Source organism: Dermacentor variabilis, chromosome 1 (assembly GCF_050947875.1).
Source record: "Dermacentor variabilis isolate Ectoservices chromosome 1, ASM5094787v1, whole genome shotgun sequence".
Classification (NCBI taxonomy): domain Eukaryota; kingdom Metazoa; phylum Arthropoda; class Arachnida; order Ixodida; family Ixodidae; genus Dermacentor; species Dermacentor variabilis.
Window position 1 is genome coordinate 204,643,891 of NC_134568.1, and position 18,427 is coordinate 204,662,317.

Genomic DNA, 18,427 nt, shown 5'->3' on the forward strand with positions numbered 1-18,427 from the left:
GATGTCCTTCATGCCATTGTAAATTTCAAGTGCCTCACTAACATTGCTTCATCACGATGTACCTGCATGGGTGATTTCAACGCTCCTGGCATCCACTGGCCTTCACTCAATACAACAGGGCGTGACATGGCACTTTGTAATGAATTAATAAATACTTCCTTGTCGTTTGGGCTCACTCAAGTTGTTTCCAGTGCAACTAGGTTAAACTCCATCCTCCATTTGGTTTTCTTAAGCGCTGATCTAGCAAGAAATGACTTCTCTTAAGAAGTAAATGACGGACTTTCAGATCATAAAGGCGTTTTGTTATCGCTCTCTTGTCCAACTTCCAAATCACCCTATACGTTTACTAGTTTTCCTGACTTCACTCGTGCGGACTAAAATTCCATTACTGATCTCTTAGCTGATCATTTCGATACGTTCTGCTCGCTGTCAGAAAGACAGGATGTAAACTGTCTTGTTAATTACTTTGAGGATCTTTTCAAGTCATGTGTTCAACGATTTGTGCCCACTAAAACTAGAAAAAGTAATGCTAACATTCACTGGATGACTCGCGACATCTTGCATTTATCTCGTCGTGTCCGTAGGCTTAGACGTTCTAAACGAACCAACGATCCCATAACCCTGGACAGGTTTCATAAGGCAAGAAATAAAAATTTGAAAATGCAAACGGCCAAAGATTTGTTTTCTCGCGTAAAGAACTAACCCTCATCTGTTAAGAACTAACCCTCCTAAATTTTGGTCTTCTATTTTACCTCGCGATGCTTCACCCACTCCATTCAAACTTGATAATGACGTCATCAGTGATCCGTCAGTAATATCGGATGATGCCAAAAAGTATTTACCCTCAGTTTCTGTACCCGATAACAACTTCATTCCTTCTCCAATATAGTTTGTTCTGAAGGAATCACTGACATTGACATAAACAATGAAGGTGTCCTTAACCTCATATTAAACTTGGATACCAAGAGATGCACTGGTCCGGACGGGATACACAATGCATTCTTGGTTTGCTATTCCTTGTCATCCAGGCATCTGACGGTCATATACAACAAATCTTTATCACCTGCCACTGTTCCTTCCTCATGGAAGTTGGCTAAAGTGCTTCCTCTTTATAAATCCGGTGATAAGGAGTCTTTATCGAACTATAGACTGATTTCAATAACATCACAGTGATGCAAAATCTTACAACATATAATTCATAAACACATACTGCTTTTCCTGGAATCTCATAATCTGCTATCTAACATACAGCATGGGTTTAGGCGTGGTTTTAGTCAACACAGTTAGTCGAGTTTACGCATGACATTTCCCTTAACCTTGATGTTGGCAAACAGGTTGACACTATCTTTATAGACTTCTCTAAAGCATTTGAAACAGTATTACATTCTAAACTCCTTGCTAAACTTAACGCTGTACTAAATAATCCTCAACTAATTAACTCGATTTCAAGCTTTCTTTCACTTTGTTCCCAGTTCGTCTCTTATAGCTCGACCAAATCTACGACTACTGATGTGACATCTGGAGTGCCTCAAGGCTCCGTTCTTGGGCCACTGCTCTTTTAACGCGATAGCGTTAAGGAGCTCGTGTCGCAGAAAAGCCGGTGTCGTCGGCGTCGGTGTCGGCGTCCGCGGCGTTGGCCGTGAGCGATAAATCACGGCAGGCACTTCATAAATAAAAAGCAACTTCCAAGATGGGCTGGGTGGGAATCGAACCAGGGTCTCCGGAGTGTGAGACGGAGACGCTACCACTCAGCCACGAGTTCGACGCTTGAAAGCGGTACAAACGCGCTTCTAGTGAACGCGGTGTTGCCTTAAAAACGTGCCGTACAAAGTTATACTGCGGTGTATATCGGTAATTATGAGCATGTAATTTACAGAAGTCGCATTTACACGAGTAGCGAAGTAAGTTTCCGCTACATTTCTTCTGCGCTTACCGCACACGCAGAGCCATCTTGCGGCAAACACAGAAGACCCCCTCCTCTCAATGTACAGCGCTGCCCCGACAGGTGGCGCGCCATGCGCGCATTGGGGCTGTGCGCGGACCGGTGCAAGGCGCGTCGCGGCTCCGACTCCCTCTCCCCTGACGACGCTTCGCCGTGCTCCCACGCGGGTTGCAGAATCAAGCGCCGTTCCTTTCTTTAGATCACTATCTATCTATCTCTCTGCCCGTGCCGATGACGACGTTTGGCTGGCGTAGATCGTTTCCCCCTCCGAGACACCGAGTTCTTTGGTTCGTTCCGTTTGCTCAGGTGCACGTTTCGTTGCCGCGCCGAACGCTGCGTTGCTCGACGCTCTCCGTGTGATAGGTGGCCGCAAAGTCCGATGCGGGGCGCCTCGTAAGTGATCCCTGCGCCGTAGCGCATTGTCTTACACCCCTTGGCGGGTCGATGGGAACGCTGTCGCGTTCCACTCTTGAAGGCGAAGCTTAAGCGTCCTCCAATTTTTTTAATTCACATAAATGATTTGCCTGTTAACAACTCCTCCAACATTCGTCTTTATGCCGATGATTGTGTTTTATATGAAGTTATTAACTCTTCTGATGATCATTGCCGCCTCCAAGGGTTATTTGTTAGGTTTTGCAGTTGGTGCGACACCTGGCAAACGAACATTAACTTCGATAAAACCATCCTAATGTGCTTCTGTAAACAATATTCTCCTTCTCTTTTTCATTATTCCTACAATAAGCGCGCTGTGTGTAGGGTGTCTGAGTATAAGTATCTCGGTGTCATTTTTACGCATAACATGTCATGATCTAATAACATTGATTACATTTAGAACAAAGCACTATAAAATTAGGTTACGTGCGTCGTACATTATCCAACTCTCCGAAAGATGCTGAGATACTATAATATAAATCGCTAATCCGTCCTGTTGTTCACTGTGCATCTGTCGTTTGGAACCCTTATAAGCAGTGTGAGATTAACAGGCTAGAACCAATTCAGAAAAAAACTGTAAGATTTATATGTCGCCGTTATGATCGTGATTTTTCACCCTCTTCTGCACTTAGTTCCTTGAATTCGCTCTCGATACCATAGTATCGTTAGATTTCTTGCACAACATCGTCAATTCTTCCCCTACACTTTAAAAAAAAAAACTATACTGACCTCGCGCCAGAGTCATCCACGAGACGACATCGCAACTTGAACATGATGCCCTACTTGGCACGCACTAGTATGTTTAAACTCATCTTTTTCCCTCGTTTCGTAGAAGACTGGAATCCCTTAGCTGGGTCTATTGTATCGTACTTTTCTCTGCATAATTTTCGTCTGTTAATCCACTCCTGCTAAAGGGCTTATATATCGCTGCAGTATGTACAGGTAAATAAATAAATAAATAAATAAATAAATAAATAAATAAATAAATAAATAAAGTCTTATGTGCAACAGGCTATTCTTTTAAATTCCGTAAAACTTAAAAATGATTACCCCGTAGTGTGACTGGTCTGGTTATCTCTCGAAGAGCCTCGCTGGTCCTGTTGAGTCTGGAATCTCTCGCGAAATGTCGTCGAATACACGCCGTCACGAATTATAAAAACAAAAGTATAATAAAAACAGTTACAGTGACGCTTCACTTCGTAAACGCGACTTACGCGCAAGCGCATGTGTACCATTCTCTTTTTGTGCATTGCGCGTAGAATCTTTTAAAAATGCTTTAATTATCTGTAAGCGTGGCGGTTTTTTGAAGGTTAATTTTTTATTTTGTATGTTCTATACGTTTTTCAAATTTAGAAAATTTAAAGTGCCACAAGGAAAGATGGCAAAGCACTGTAGGGAAATGTACAATCTTTATTATTTCAAGCAATTTGCTAATGGTACTATTCGCAGTATTCATTTTCCCCTTCTTCTGCTTCTTCCTGTACTGGAGTGTCTCCTGGGCACGCCAAGCGCGCGCCTTTTGCCGGACTTGTTCAGCTCGTGCGCGGCGCTTCGCGACGATTTCGAGGTCGGTCAAATTGCGCTCGGCCTGTCACCGCTTGCGTCACTGCTCCGTTGTTCCCGCTCGGCCTCTCGATCACGAGAAGAACCACGTACACCCATAGCGCACATGGAACCCGTAGCAACTGCGAGAGGGGGTCAACCCAGCGCGCCTCCACCTACGCTTGTCCTCCGCGACGCTTCACCTCCTTTTTCGTTCCCCGCTTCGCTCAACGCCACCTAGACTTTTCCGTTGCGCTCCTCTGCCCTTTCCCCGGCGCGTGAGTATCTTGTCCACTTCCTGGCGACTCACTCTTCCGGTGATCGCTTCCCTCACGGCGACACACATAATCTGGCCGATTTCACAGACGGGACACGTACGTATGCGCGTAAAAAAATTGAAGTACAAGAGTTCGCAAAAACATGCATTGTGCGCGTTTTGACCTTTAGCAAAACGATTACCCTGTGACCAATGCCATTAGACAACGCCTGCCTACTCTTTAGGAAGGTGGTGGTAAAAAAAAAAACAGAAATGCAGAGGAAAAAGACGTTGTTTCCTCGGTACCTCGTAGAAGTTGCATAAATATAGTACAGAACTGCTCCCATTTGCAAACTTGTTAAAACGAAGTGCCGTATGTTTTAGTAAAAGCACGTGCCACAAAAAAGCGGGTTACTGGACGTCGCGGCAATTATTAGCAAAAAAAAAAGCAGCAACAAACTTGACTAGATAAGTTATCACCTATGTATAAGTGTGTGCTGTTGACTGATAAGTCAGGACGCATGCTTCGCATGCTAACATTCAAGATGACAGTGCCTGAGCGAACGTCAAACAGAATACATATGACAAGAATTTTTATCTGGAGCTATCCGGACGTGCTACCAGTTTGCTTTATCTTTTTCCCTGCACTCGATATATGAAACAAAGATAAGTAGCGCTGCATAGCTCTGAAGTCCACTGAAATGAGCAGAAGAAAAAAACGGTACGAACGCTCATAAATAGCTAAGTCGGAGGCTTTAGCAGAAGCGGCAGTTTGCCTTTCGCTTTCAAGGTACAATTCATCTCACGATCCTGCCAGTACGTGATTGTCATTCAGTGAGCAACGAGGTCGCCGAGCGCAGAGTAGTTCACGGAAACGGTGCAGAGTTTAAAAGTAAGATTGCAGTAAGAATGAGCAGAACTAAGAGGTCGTCAAAGTACGTCATGAATACCGGAACGAACGCCCGCGACTTGACGTGGGCTTTGTCTTCCGAGAAGGTCTGTATAGAAATAAGCGGAAAAAGTCCTTGAGGAGAATAGCGACGAAATAATGGATAACAAAAGTGTTCGCAAGAGTAAGTGTCCTGTATGTTGGGCAAAAGGTAGCAAAAGCACGTGAACTGGAGTTGCAGGCTCCTTTGGAGGCATCTCAGAAAGGCGTAAAGCTCATAGGAATAAGACACAAAGGAGCGGAGGAGGGAAATGCAGCGAGTCCAACGGTGAGGTGCGTCGTTCCCTTCTAACGCGCACGCGCCCACCATGCGGATGTCGAGGGGGGGGGGGGGGGGAGACAGAAACAAAAGCGAGCAGACGGCCGTCGCCTCAGGCAGCGGGCGAGAAAGTCCGGGCTAAGAGGATTAGGGCGTCAGATATCCTGCCAGATCCCCGATGAGCCTGGCGGCGGGCTTGACCAATCAAGCGGCCCTCCAGATGCGCGGCGGACGGCTCGAGTCCGCTGCGGGGTTGCCCGTTTCCTCCCACAGGCACAGCTCGGTGTTGTTACTCAGGAAACGACGACGGCACCTGCCAGGTCTGGCGGCGCCTTAGCGATGGCATCACCGGTCGTTGGTGTGACCGAGGTATCCATGGCCGAGATATCAACATTCATGATTTCAAAGCAGGCGAAGAAGCGCGGAGGCGAGGTAAACGGAAAAGACAACTCGAACGCCACAGCACGAACACCCGCAGCTCAAACAGTGGCGTTAGTGTTGTTCTTTCCTCCTTTTCTTGTGTTTCTGGGCTTGCTTTGAACTTAATAAATTTACGAACTTGCTAAGCTTCCTCTTTTACAGCGAAGTTGTTAGCCTCTCATTGGTCGGCACTCTTCGTGGCGTCGTCCGTGGGCAAAAATGTGGGCCAATCCCGGAGGTAGTCCAATCCCGGAGGCCAACCCACGGCGGGGTGAAGCAGGCTTCAAGCACTCAGCAAAGCGAAGAGAAAAGTGCATACATTCTTTGGAATCACGCATACAACATGCAGAACAGAACGCGTTTCAATAAAGAACAAGCACAAAAGAAGCATCCGAACCATATAATTGGTGATAAGGCGCTCATGATAACAATACGAAGCACGTAGCGCTCCCAGCGTACGTTTTCCGGTAAAAGCGAGAGAGAAAAACGGGATGGGAAAGGCAGGGAGGTTAACCGGATGAGATTCTGGTTTGCTACCCTGCACTGGGGGAAGGGTAAGGGAAATGAAAGACAGAAAAAAGAGGCGGAGAGAAAAAGCAAAGAAACGAAAAAAAATTGTAGGGAGGGTCGTGAACGTCCATGAGAATTACAGTCTCTCCAGTAGGCCACTCGAACGTAAAAATTTCAAGAGTGTCTTCAGTGTCTTGTGGTGTGACGACTGCATAGGTCGGCGTTCCAGGACTGCTCCGAAAACGGCCGGTCCTCAAGACGCGCCAGCGCGGTCGCGAGTGACTGCCTGTGCGCGCTGTATCGGGGACAATGACAAAGAACGTGTTCGATAGTCTCCTCGTCGCCGCAGTGGTCAGACGGTGCGCTATCCTCCCATCCGATACGGAAATAAACGACTTCGTAAATGCGACGCCAAGCCACAATCGGTAATGTATCGTAGTGTCGGGTCAGGATAGTCCAGGTGGAGGCTGAAGTTTCAGACCGGCGTCCAGTCGATGTAGACGTGTGTGCTGGCAACTAGGTGTGTCCCACAACGATTGTAAGGCATCAAATGCAAGCACTCGAAGTTGCGCTACTGCACCTGTTCTTGACAGCGGGATTGGCTCCTGCACGGCGTCTACATGAGCAGATCGAGCAGCTTACTGATTACAGACTACTATTGCGCAAGCTGCAGCAGTGACCGCAGCTTGCGATGTCACTAGACTTTTGTATATAAAATCGCCTGCCTAACAACTGATTTCATTGTTGTTGCAGCATAACTATGGGTAGGCAACGCATAGTAGGCAGCGCATAGCCAACACAAACTGATGGCACTGTCCAATAAAAAATAAAATAAAGAGATAGCTAACATAGAACACTTAAAAAAGTTTCGCCCGAAAGGCGAAGCACCGATTGCGATAGTAAATTAGTATAGATGTATACGAAGTAAGGATAATAGTTTTATCGGCCGTGTACTCTTGAAAACATTCGCTTACCAAATGAATTAACAAGCGCACACAAGCAAACATGAACACATCACACTCGATGAGCGCGGACACTCGCTGTCGAAACGCTGGTGTGAGCAAGCGCGGCAGCAGCCGAGAGCGAAGTGGCCGTGCGGTCTATCGCTTCAGCGCAAGAGCGGCGAGAACACAGTGCGCACAAAGGTATTGACACGTGTACTTATCTTTATCGGGCGACCACGTTTCGCCGCTTAACAACTGTAATCGCACAGCGAGGGACGCGCCTGCATGTATCCGACGTTTCTGGAAAGTTATCGATGCTTCTACCCGGCTGTCTGCTGTCGCCGAACCTTGTGTTATCTGATTTCGTCGCGTAGCGCGGGTGGTGTGGAACTTTGTGGAAGGCACGCGGGTCCGAACGATTAGTCTGGAACATTCGACGACTGCTCTATAAAAGCCGACGCGCTTGACCCGCTGATCAGATTTACAACGATCGCCGACTGTGTTCGCCGCTCTCGTTGTGCTTTAAGTGTAGCCTGTTTTGTGGGCACAGGTTCGCCCAATAAAAGCTAGTTTTTGCCTTCCACAGTATTGCTACTGTGTTCTTTGACGTCACGACCACGTGACAGTATGAGCCGTCTGCACATCCTTTTCAAGATAGGGTGCGCGCGACCACGCGCGGCCGTGCAAAGTACGCACTTGTTGGCGGAATCGAAGCCGCCCTTCTTACCACGCTGCCTCCCCGCTTTCATCCATATATGTCGGGCGAGATCCAGCCGCTATCTTCAGTTCCCCTTGCGCGCGGTCGCGAAATGCGCATTTGCTGCCGGAGCACAACTCCGCCCCCCTCCCTGCCTTCCATCCCCTTACGGCCTTTCGCGCGGCGGAAGACGGCGCGTTTGCTCTCCCGTTTCTTTATTCGAGCGCGCGAGATTGAGCTACGATCGTCGGCTTCCCTCGCGTGCTTTCACTCGCACATACAGCATACGACGCGCGGAGACGGTGTTATCGCCCTTGGACTGTATACGGAACATCACGGCGACGGCTAAGGCAAAAATGAGCCTAGTGTCCATATAATTGCTTTCGCAGTAAAAAAAAAAAAACGACTCACCTAGCACGGCAAGATTGCATATTGCAAACTTATTTCCGCACCTTGATATTTAGTCACGAAATCTGAAACACTTCGACAAACCGTGCTCAGGACGGGACAGCGTCGCCACTGAGCCACCTCGGCAGAGGAGTTGCAGTATAGTTTCTTTATAGGAGTCCACTATTCTTTGTTATCCAACTTCAGCTTGTATTTCGTCACAGCGTATTTTGTAATCGTTTCGTAACATTGACATACTTTAGCAACGTCGTCGCTGCTAAAAAGAAAAAAGGAAAAGAGAAAAAAAAAACGTGTGGTAAAGCTTGTTGCCATGGCAGCGCTCGACAGGCAACTGGAAAAATGCGTGACTTGCAGTGTGCTTAGACATCCACAAATAACTCCCCCCCCCCCCCCCCCCCCCCAGTGCCCCACCAAGTAGAGTCCGAAACCAGTGGCACAGCTCCTAAGAAAGTGATCGATCTACAACTCAAGTGCGAGATCCGCGCTACATAAGCAAGCATTTTGTAGTCTTGCCAAAGGACTTTGGAATACCATACGCATTAGTTCGAGAGCAACGTAACTGGTAATTTAGAGAACCCTGAAGCCTTCTTTTTTAACCGCTCAAAGAATAACTGCATAAAACAAAGCCACAAATGTTGACAATGATTGCCAATGTGCAGACGGAGAGGAGACTCACCCGGGGACACCGCCGGACTCCATGTGGTTGGCCAAGGTGACGTCGTCGGACCACACGTCGTACTGCCATTTGCGTAGGCCCAGGACACCGCAGAGCACATTTCCCGTATGCACCCCGATGCGCATGTCCACGTTCACCTCTGTGGCCTCACGGACCACACTGCACAGGACACAAGCAGTCGCCGCTCAAGCAGATCGGCTGAGCAACTTCTCAACCTTGCTAGTAGCGAAACTTTTCATTAAGTTTTTTTGTTGCCTTAGACTAAATAAAGTAGCTGCCCGAGAGAAGCTTCTTTACTGGCACTAGCGCGGCAATGTATACTATATGCGCGCAACAGGGATTATGTGAGGAGACAGCGCATTATGTTGTATGAAAGGCGTCAGCACTTACCTGTGAGGACGCAACTTGACGGCTAGAGCTCAGCACATTGCAACCAATAAAAAAAAGTTTGCATAGCGTAAATAAATAGGACAGCAAGTGGACTACATGGAACAAACGAGATGATGCTATGCTATGACCTGTTTTGTTACTGTCATTTTTATGGTAAATCCTTTCTGTCGTGCAAATTGTACCTTCTGCACGTGTTCATCTCCGTTTTAGTTTAGAATATGTACAAAGGGGCAAAAAAAAAAAATAGAAGCGCCGTCTCAGAGAGTGAGCCATCTGCGCGTTGCGAAATGCCGGCAGGAAGGTATGGTGGAACGTTTTTATTTTTTTAAAGGCGCCCAAGCAAAGCCTGAGATTATATCCCCACGGCGGCTGTAAAGAAACTTTGGGCAAGTGCTTAACTCGTCTTGAAGTCACAAACTTGGCCGTAACTCTACACCAGGTGACTCGGCAGGCTAAAAGCGGCAGCTGCGGTAACGGTGACAGAGACAGAAAGCAGGTGCGCATAGAATTTATTTACTTAAAGAACGTTTCTGCTGCTTAGTTCCTCGTCAACGTTTGTTGTTTCTCTTTCATTGCTTTAAAGCGCAAAAACGCTTTAAAGCGTTTCGCAAAACTCAGTTTTACGAAACCACTGTCTTGTTGGATTGCTCGACAAACAAATGTGTACCCACAGAACGTTTTTTTTTTATGTAGAAGTGCCTTGATAGCGTCCCTCGGAGCATACGAACGTTCATCCACCAGGTGTCGCCATATCTAAGTACACAGGACGTACGCCAGAGTGAAAGAAATGTGGTGTGTGCGTCTGAGACATTTTGGCAAATTTACATACAAGAAAATACCACACCTCGAGGAAAAAATGACACGTCTGTAGAAGATGCCCTTTCTTTAAATCCCTGAAGAGCTTGTTCGATAATCTGCCTTGCATTTATTAGAATTCTGATATCAGGCGTTGCTGTTTAATATAATGTCTTCATCATCATCATCATCATCACCCCCCCCCCCCACCACCACCAACAACAACGACAACATTTCTCAATCTGAAACAACGCAGAAAACGAAGACAAACTATCCCTTTGTATGTAAGCAAAGAGTATGTTTTGTATAGTATGAACCTGAGGGCCGATCTACGAGAGCCCCGTGACAAGAACAGAGAGAATCACTGCAGAACAATATCTCTGACTTTCTGGCACTCCTTACCGTTATAGCGAGAATTCATGTAATTGTAACTGATAGGAAAGAAGTAAACTCGTACAATTACCGGGCTCCAGTAGCGACGTTTTTCTACGACGGCCCAACTGAACTGGTTTGTGCACTAAACAATAACATGCTAGCAACCCGTTATGCGGGAATAACTGTTATAACTCCACTCGTTACAGTGTTGTCTTACTGACCAACGCAGTCCGTTAATCGCGCGTGCACCCAATAATAGTAAACGTACCACACAGGGGGACGCCCCTATTCTGGAAATGGAGTCTCATTGGAGCGAGCGGTTTCCCCCGCAAAATGAGTTGGCCGCACATCCATCGCCCTTGCTTGACGTTGCGGGTGCAGCGTCAAGCAAGGGCTGCTGTAACACGTATTTTCTGGGCCAGTCATCCAGGCTGGCTCGATATTCTAACGTGCACTAACAACACCACATAGGTGCCAGTCGGGAATTTTCCCATTGTTTTATAGGAGCTTTGTTTTCGATAGGCTTATTCCAATTTACTCTGTCACCCATCATTTCCTTGTCAAAAAAAATCTCATTGTTATAATTATTCGAAAATATGTCGACGGTGGCCAAGGCACAAAGATGGTTTCAACAGCTCGACTAGGCCCTGACAAGCATGATGAGGCATACAGTCATTGCCATACAAATATCAGAACTGAAATTCTAGTAAGAATATTATCAAAGGTTACGGTTTATTACGAAGTATCCTGCCGATATACAACACTGGGTAGCACTTTAATTCTTGCACGATGTTGTCCTGGCACGCCTTACAGGTTAACGTCATTTCGATTTACCACCACGGTCAACCGCGAATGCCTCCTTGCTCATGCATGGAACCTATGAGGCGAAAAAGAAATTGCAGCAGAACCTCTCTCACGATGGCTGTCGACAGTAATACATTAGCACTGAATCCACATAGCGACCCAAGGTATTGCCACCGTCGAAACGAGTTCAGAGACGTGTGTATAGATAGATAGATAGATAGATAGATAGATAGATAGATAGATAGATAGATAGATAGATAGATAGATAGATAGATAGATAGATAGATAGTGGGATAGCCTCCGAAAAGTGCGTGAAGTACCTAAAGAATGCTAACGCATTAAAAGGCAGTTATTCACAGTTATTCCCGTGTAGAAGTTAAGTAAAATCATAGTGAATAAACGACTGCAGAGGCAGGCTGCAATTCAGCAACGTTAGTATATTAGAAGCCGGGCCTGCAAAGCGCCGTCGCTAAGCCGGCTCCATGGTTGACCGAAGAGTTTGTGCCCCTACACTTTCCGGACTGAAAAAAACCCGAACTACCCCACTTGCACAACGAAAACGACGCAAGTGCGCCTGCGGAAACTACGAGCGGCGCCGGCGAGCAATAAACGTGTTGCTCGATCGCTTTCTTAGACCATCGCTGACACAGCGCCTGCTACGATTAGCTGAGCATGCCGTCGCTCGATACCTTCGAGTTAGGGTCGGTGAACAGATTTCGGACGTATTGTGAACGCACCGTAAGAAGATTGGAATATTTGGCTTCATACGCGATAGAAAGAAAGGGCGAAAAAGAGCTGCTAAGGGAGCAACTCGCTGGTTCAGAACCGGGAGGAAGGAGAACGGGTAGAAGGAGCAAACGACAAAAATGAGAAGCAGCGATGCGGAAATCGCGGCAATCCACATATAATGTCATGTATGAGAAAAGAGGGCTTATAGCGATCAGCTCCACTTTACCGCTCCCAACTTTCGCATCGACTTTACGAAAAAAAATACTTGTAACCAGAAGAACCGCCGGTTAGCCAGGCGTATCTCGAGCATATTATATACAACGAAGAAGGGCCGGTTAGTCAGGCGCATAACCAGCGCTTACTCAAGAGGCCGGTTCTGACAGATTGCAGGGTTCTGACTGCCGCACGGAGTTTGACCTCTCGCTCCTTGCGTGCCCTGTCAATAAAAACCTTGACAGTTGGTGGAAGTGCGGGGTACGACTCCATCAACTTCAAAGCCAAACACTTCAACCATCTCGACTCTTGCGGGACGAGCTAGCCCAGCCTTCTCGAACCATGCCTGACGGTCCAACCGAACAAGCTGCAGCCACGGCACCACTTGTCATCTGTCCTGGCGTACAGCGTCAGAGGGATGCCGCGATTTTCGCTGGTAGTGGAGATCACGACGTCGAGGACTGGCTCGCCTCGTACGAAAGAGTCAGCGCGCACAACCACTGAGACTCATTTCAATTCAATTTTATTCCATTTTTCTAGAGATATACAAAAAAAAATGGAGGAGGCCCGAACGAAGAGGGAACTCTGTTCACTTGACGGGAATTCGGGCCCACTTTACAAGGCATATAGATACGGCAAAGCTCAACAACGTAATTTTCTACTTGAGCAACGTTGCAGATTTGTGATCTTGTAACCATGAATCCGACATCCGGACATGATCGGTGTTGAACACCGACTTCACGGAAGTCTTAGGGCCATCCTGTTGTCCGTAAACTTCAGACCGAAGAGCGCCTGCGCGGGGGCACCCCGCAACAAGGTGAGAATTTCACCAGGTACATCGAAGACCTCGTTAATCTGCAACAGAGTCTACGCAACGTTGCCAGAAGCCGACATGATCAGGCATATCCTCAAGGCAATCGACGACGACGCCTTCCAGATGTTGGTCACCCGAAACCCGACCGCAATGTGTGTCGCCATTGCGCTGTGCCAGAGTTATGACAAGCTTCGAAGGCAGCGAGTAGTAGTCACACGACATGCGCCCTCAGAATTCGCCCCTGTCTCAGGTCTGACGCTAGGCGTTGACGAGTCACCTCTAATGCACCAGATAAAGGTGTTCGTGCGAGAAGAAGCTGCTGAGTAGCTTTCTCTGGTGCCCTTTACGAACGCGCAACCATACTCCCAATTGACCCCGGGGTTACAGACCGGCATAAAGGAGGAAGTCGCTGAGCGCCTGCCAGCTGTTATTCAATAGCCTATCGTAGCGGCGCCGTTGACGTACGCTGACGTCGCTGCAAGGCCGAACTTCGCTCCACATCCACCCCTCCAAGCTGTGGTGTTCCGGTGCCGACTCCGTACGCCGCCTAAACATGATTACCGCCGACCATGACCCCTTACGCCTCTCGACAACTCGAGTCTCCTGTGCCACAAGATGCAACCCACGTTCTTCACAATACTCGTCGTTCTCCATCCCCACGCCACCGCTCCATCTCACCGATGAGACGCCGGCCAAGTCCTCTACCTGAGGAAAACTAGGTGCTGCAATTCCTGAGGCGAAAACTGCGTCCCCTTCGATTTACCAAAGCCTCGAAATAAACCGCGCAACGTCATTGAGGTATACGTCGAAGAGTTTCCAACATTCGCACTCGTTGATACGGGCGCCGTAGTCTCGACGTTAAGCACAGGACTTTACTGTCGGATAGGAAAAGTGACGACGTCACTTTCCGTACTGTATTTGAGTACTGCGAGCGCACAGCATGTCGAAACTATGGGAGCCTGCGCTGCACGTGGTGTCATCGAGGAGTCTCCTCATGTAATTGAATTCGTTGTACTGCCATCCTGCTCCCACGGTGTCATCCTGGGCTGGGATTTCCTTTCGTCCAACAATGCTATCATTGACTATGATTGTACCGAGGTGGAGTTGTCTTTTCTTTCCGAAGCCTCTATGGACCAAGATCCCGTGACGTCTACAAAATGCTTGTTGCCGAAGTTACTCATATCCCTCCTCAGTCAGCTGCCGTCGGCTCGATATCTCGCGCCTCAGCACGTGACGCAACCGTGCTATTTACACCATGCGATTCCTTCGCCCATCGCCGTTCCCTTCCGTTGCCCTTTGCTGTCATCACCCTCAGTGCCGGCCGTTGTGCCATGTGTGTGCAATGTCTCTCTCCTGCCGGTTACTTTGCATCGTGGAGAATCCCCAGTGACGCTCAAACAGTGCATTCCCCAATGGCTCTTCGATGCTCCCGACGACGCACATTCGACGTCCCTCCCCGCGCTCGAGAGTGCGACTCGACCGCCATTGGAATGCTTCCATCCGTCCGCTTCCGGTGATATTACAACCACACAATGCGCGCAGCTTGTCAGCCTGCTATGCAAATTTACCGCCTCCTTCGACTGCCATCACCATTCTCTAGGCCGCACCACCACTATATGCAGCAGCATCGACACCGGTTCGCACGCCCCACTTCGGCAGCGTCCTTACCGTGTCTCAGCTTCTGAACGCCGTGTCATCGATGAACTACTTCGGCGTGGCGTGATTCAGCCGTCCCATCGCCCGTGGGCTTCGCCAGTCGTTCTCATGAAGAAAATGGTTTCTATTCGCTTCTGCGTTGAATACAGACGTCTTAACAAAATTACGAGCCAATTCGTATGTCCCCTGCCGCGCATAGACGATGCTCTTGACTGTTTGCAAGGTGCCGAGTTCTTTTCCTCTTTGGATTTGAGGTCCGGATATTGGCAAGCCCTGAGGGCAGAGGCTGACCTCTCAAAAACCACTTTTGTCACACCAGACGGATTACATGAATGTAACGCCATTTGGCCTATGTAATGCACCAGCCACTTTCGAACGTATTATGGACAGTATCTTGCGCGGTCTCACGTGGGACACGTGTTTGTGCTACCTAGATGTTATCGTTGTCTTCTCACCTGATTTCTCGACTCACCTCCAACGACTATGGGAGGTATTACGCTGCCTTACTAAGGCTTGTCTGCCGCTTAACATCAAAAAATGCTTTTTTTTGCTGCTTGTAAGGCTACCATCTTAGGTCACGTCTTATCCATAGAAGGCGTGCTTCCGGAACCTGCTAAACTCCGGTTGCGAAGCTCCTCAAACCCACCAACCTAAAGACAGCAAGCAGCTTAGCCAGCCCCTGCTCCTATTTTCGCCGTTTTGCGAAAAACTTCGCTATGATCATCGCTCTTTTGACTCAACTGCTGGCTGGAGACAACACCCTATCCGCCTAGTCGATGACGCGATGACGCGATGACGCGTTCACGACCCTATGCACTCTGCTCACCTCTCCTATTCTGCGACATTTTGACACCCGCTGCCCCAACTGAAATCCACACAGATGCTTGTGAAGTCGGCCTTGCGGCAGTTCTCGCCCGACGCAAACTTGGCCTTGAGGAATACGTCGTTGCTTACGCTAGCCGCACGCTCACAAAGCCAAAGCTAAACTACCCTGTCACAGAAAAGGAGTGTTTAGCCACACTCTGGGGCCTTACGAAATTTCGACCTTATTTACACGGCCGCCCATCTGATGTAGTGACGGGCCACCACGCGCGGCATTGGCTCTCCTCATAGGAAGAACCCTCTGGCCGCCTCGCTCGCTGGGTGCTCCGTTTTCGAAGAGTACGACATCCGGGTAGTGCACCGCTCTCGACGAAAGCATACCGATATCAACGTTTTCTCCCGCTCGTCAATTTCGTCCGTCGTACGCAGTCTTCGCTCACTAAACTTTGTCCTGTCAGAACTTGCCATCAATGACATGCGCTCTGAGCAGAGCAAAGACCATGGTTTTCTTCGCTTTTGGAGTTTCTCGTTGATCCTGCAACTGTTCCGGCATCTAGGACTTTACAGCGGCAGGCGCATCACTTTGTTATTCGCGACCAACTTCTCTACTGTCGCAACTATCTCCCTGAGGCTCGGCAATGGCTTCTAGTAATACCACCTCATCTTCGGGCTGATTTATGCGCATCGTTTCACACTGACCCTCAATGTGCACACAGTGGTGTGTTAAAGACCTACACCTGCCTTCGGCTCCGGTATTACTGAACTGTCATGCACAAGTTTGTTGGAAAGTACGTCCGCTGCTCCCTCAAGTGCCAGCGCCGAAAGTCGGTCCCTTATTCCACTGCCGCGCCTTCACAGCCACTTCCTTGTCCATCCCGTCCTTTTGATCAGGTGGAAATCGACCTTTACGGTACGCTTCCTTATACCGGTGCTGCCAGCCGCTGGATTATCGTTGCAGTGGATCATCTCACTCGCTTTGCAAAAACCGCTGCACTCCCATCAGCAACTGTCCAAGACGTTGCATTATTCATACTGCGACATTTTGTTCTTCCTCACGGAGGCCCTCAGCAACTTCTTATGATCTAGGCCGCGCTTTTCCACCTGAAGTCGTGACATCACTTCTGAAGAAGTGTCACATCATTCACACCGAACAACTAGCGTATACCATTCGCAGACGAACGGGTTGACAGAGCTTTTCAACCGTAACTCTTGGCGACACGGTCGCTATGTATATACGTCGCATCCAACCAGTCCAAATGGGACGCTCTGCTTCCGTTCGTCACGTTCGCCTATAATACTGACACTCAAGCCACCACTGGTTTTTCACCGTTTTTATTACTGCACGGCCGTGAACCTTCCTGGCCCATCAATACCATCCTACCCTACCAGCCTGATTCATCGGATTGTGTTCCTGTATCTCAAGCTGCGTAGCATGCTGAAGAATGCAGACAACTCGTCCGTTGTCTTACCACCACAGATCAGACACACCAGAAGCATCGTCGTGGTGGCTCTGACCCCCAAAGCTTCCCTTCCAATTCTTTGGTTTGGCTGTGGGTTCCAGCTTTAGCTCGGGGTCTTTCCTCTAAGTTGCTCCCAAGATATTGTCACGTGGTAGTGAGGTATAAAGAACACAGTAGCAATACTGTGTCAGTCGTCAAATGTTCAGTCGTCTAATGTTCTAGAGTAATCGCTGGGACCCTGGTGCCTTGCACAAAGTTCTACACTATTCGCGTCACGCATACATGCAATCAGATTACAGAAGGTTCGGCAACAGACAGCGGATGGAACCATCGATAACATTTCAGAAACTTTGGATACATGCAGGTGCGTCCTGCGCTGTGCGATAACATTTGTTAGGCGATGAAACGTGGTCGCCCGATAAAGATAAAGAAGTACACGTGTCCATACCACGGCCTTTGTTGCGTGCTTGCAGAAACTTCTCCCGTGAACTGTGTCGTAGAACCTGTGTCGCCGTGTTTTGATCAGCGCCACCGCGCTCGCGAAACTGTTCACGTAGATCGGCTCAAGCCCTTCTACGATCCCTCCACGTTACCATATGCTTAGGTCACCAAGGTGGTGTCTTTCTCCGGGGCATAAATATAACAGAGAAGAACCGCCGGTTAGCCAGGCGCATCTCGAGCGTGTTATATACAACGAAGAAGTGCCGGTCATTAAGGCGCATCACCAGCGCTTTACGCACGAGACCGGTTCTGACTGCTCGCAAGGTTCTGACTTCCGAACCTTGTTCGACCTCTCGCTCCTTGCATACCCTGTCAATAAACACCTTGACAAGCTATATAAAACGACGCTATTATTATCGCTAATCAGATGACGCGATCAAATTCTAGCTTTGATTCCGGAGTTGAAAGAATTTCAAATGAAATACGTCAGAGATATTCCAGCTAAGTAAACGACATCGACGCAGCTTGGAGCACCGCGGATGAGCGGCTCGCAGGTTGGCACCGGTTGAAAACTCTGGAAAAAAAAATATTTTTTTTTTTTGCCGAAAGGCGAAGCATCGATTGCGATAGCAAATTAGTAGAGAGCTATATGAAGTAAGGATATCAGTTTTATCGGCCATATAAACTTAGAAACATTCGCTTACCAACTAAATTAACAAGCACGGTGTCATGAGCGGACAACCAAACAAACACATACCACTCAATGACTGCGGACACTGTCAAACGCTGGCGTGAGGAAGCGCGGCAGCAGCATCGGGCGAACTTCGAGCTCTCTATCGCTTCAGCGCAAACTGAGCGGCGAGAACGCAGCATGCACGAAAACATGAGCCGTC

General features: G+C 48.3%; 1 protein-coding gene across 2 annotated transcripts in view; it reads right to left on the bottom strand.

Annotated features, from left to right (window-relative positions):
* Positions 1-18,427, bottom strand: part of Ac76E (adenylate cyclase type 2 Ac76E) — a 944,861-nt gene that overhangs the window by 151,051 nt on the left and 775,383 nt on the right. For both annotated transcript variants that reach the window (XM_075703570.1, XM_075703577.1), the window contains exon 8: positions 9,036-9,194. In XM_075703570.1, coding sequence (XP_075559685.1) covers positions 9,036-9,194 — 159 coding nt within the window. The remainder of the gene's footprint in view (positions 1-9,035; positions 9,195-18,427) is intronic.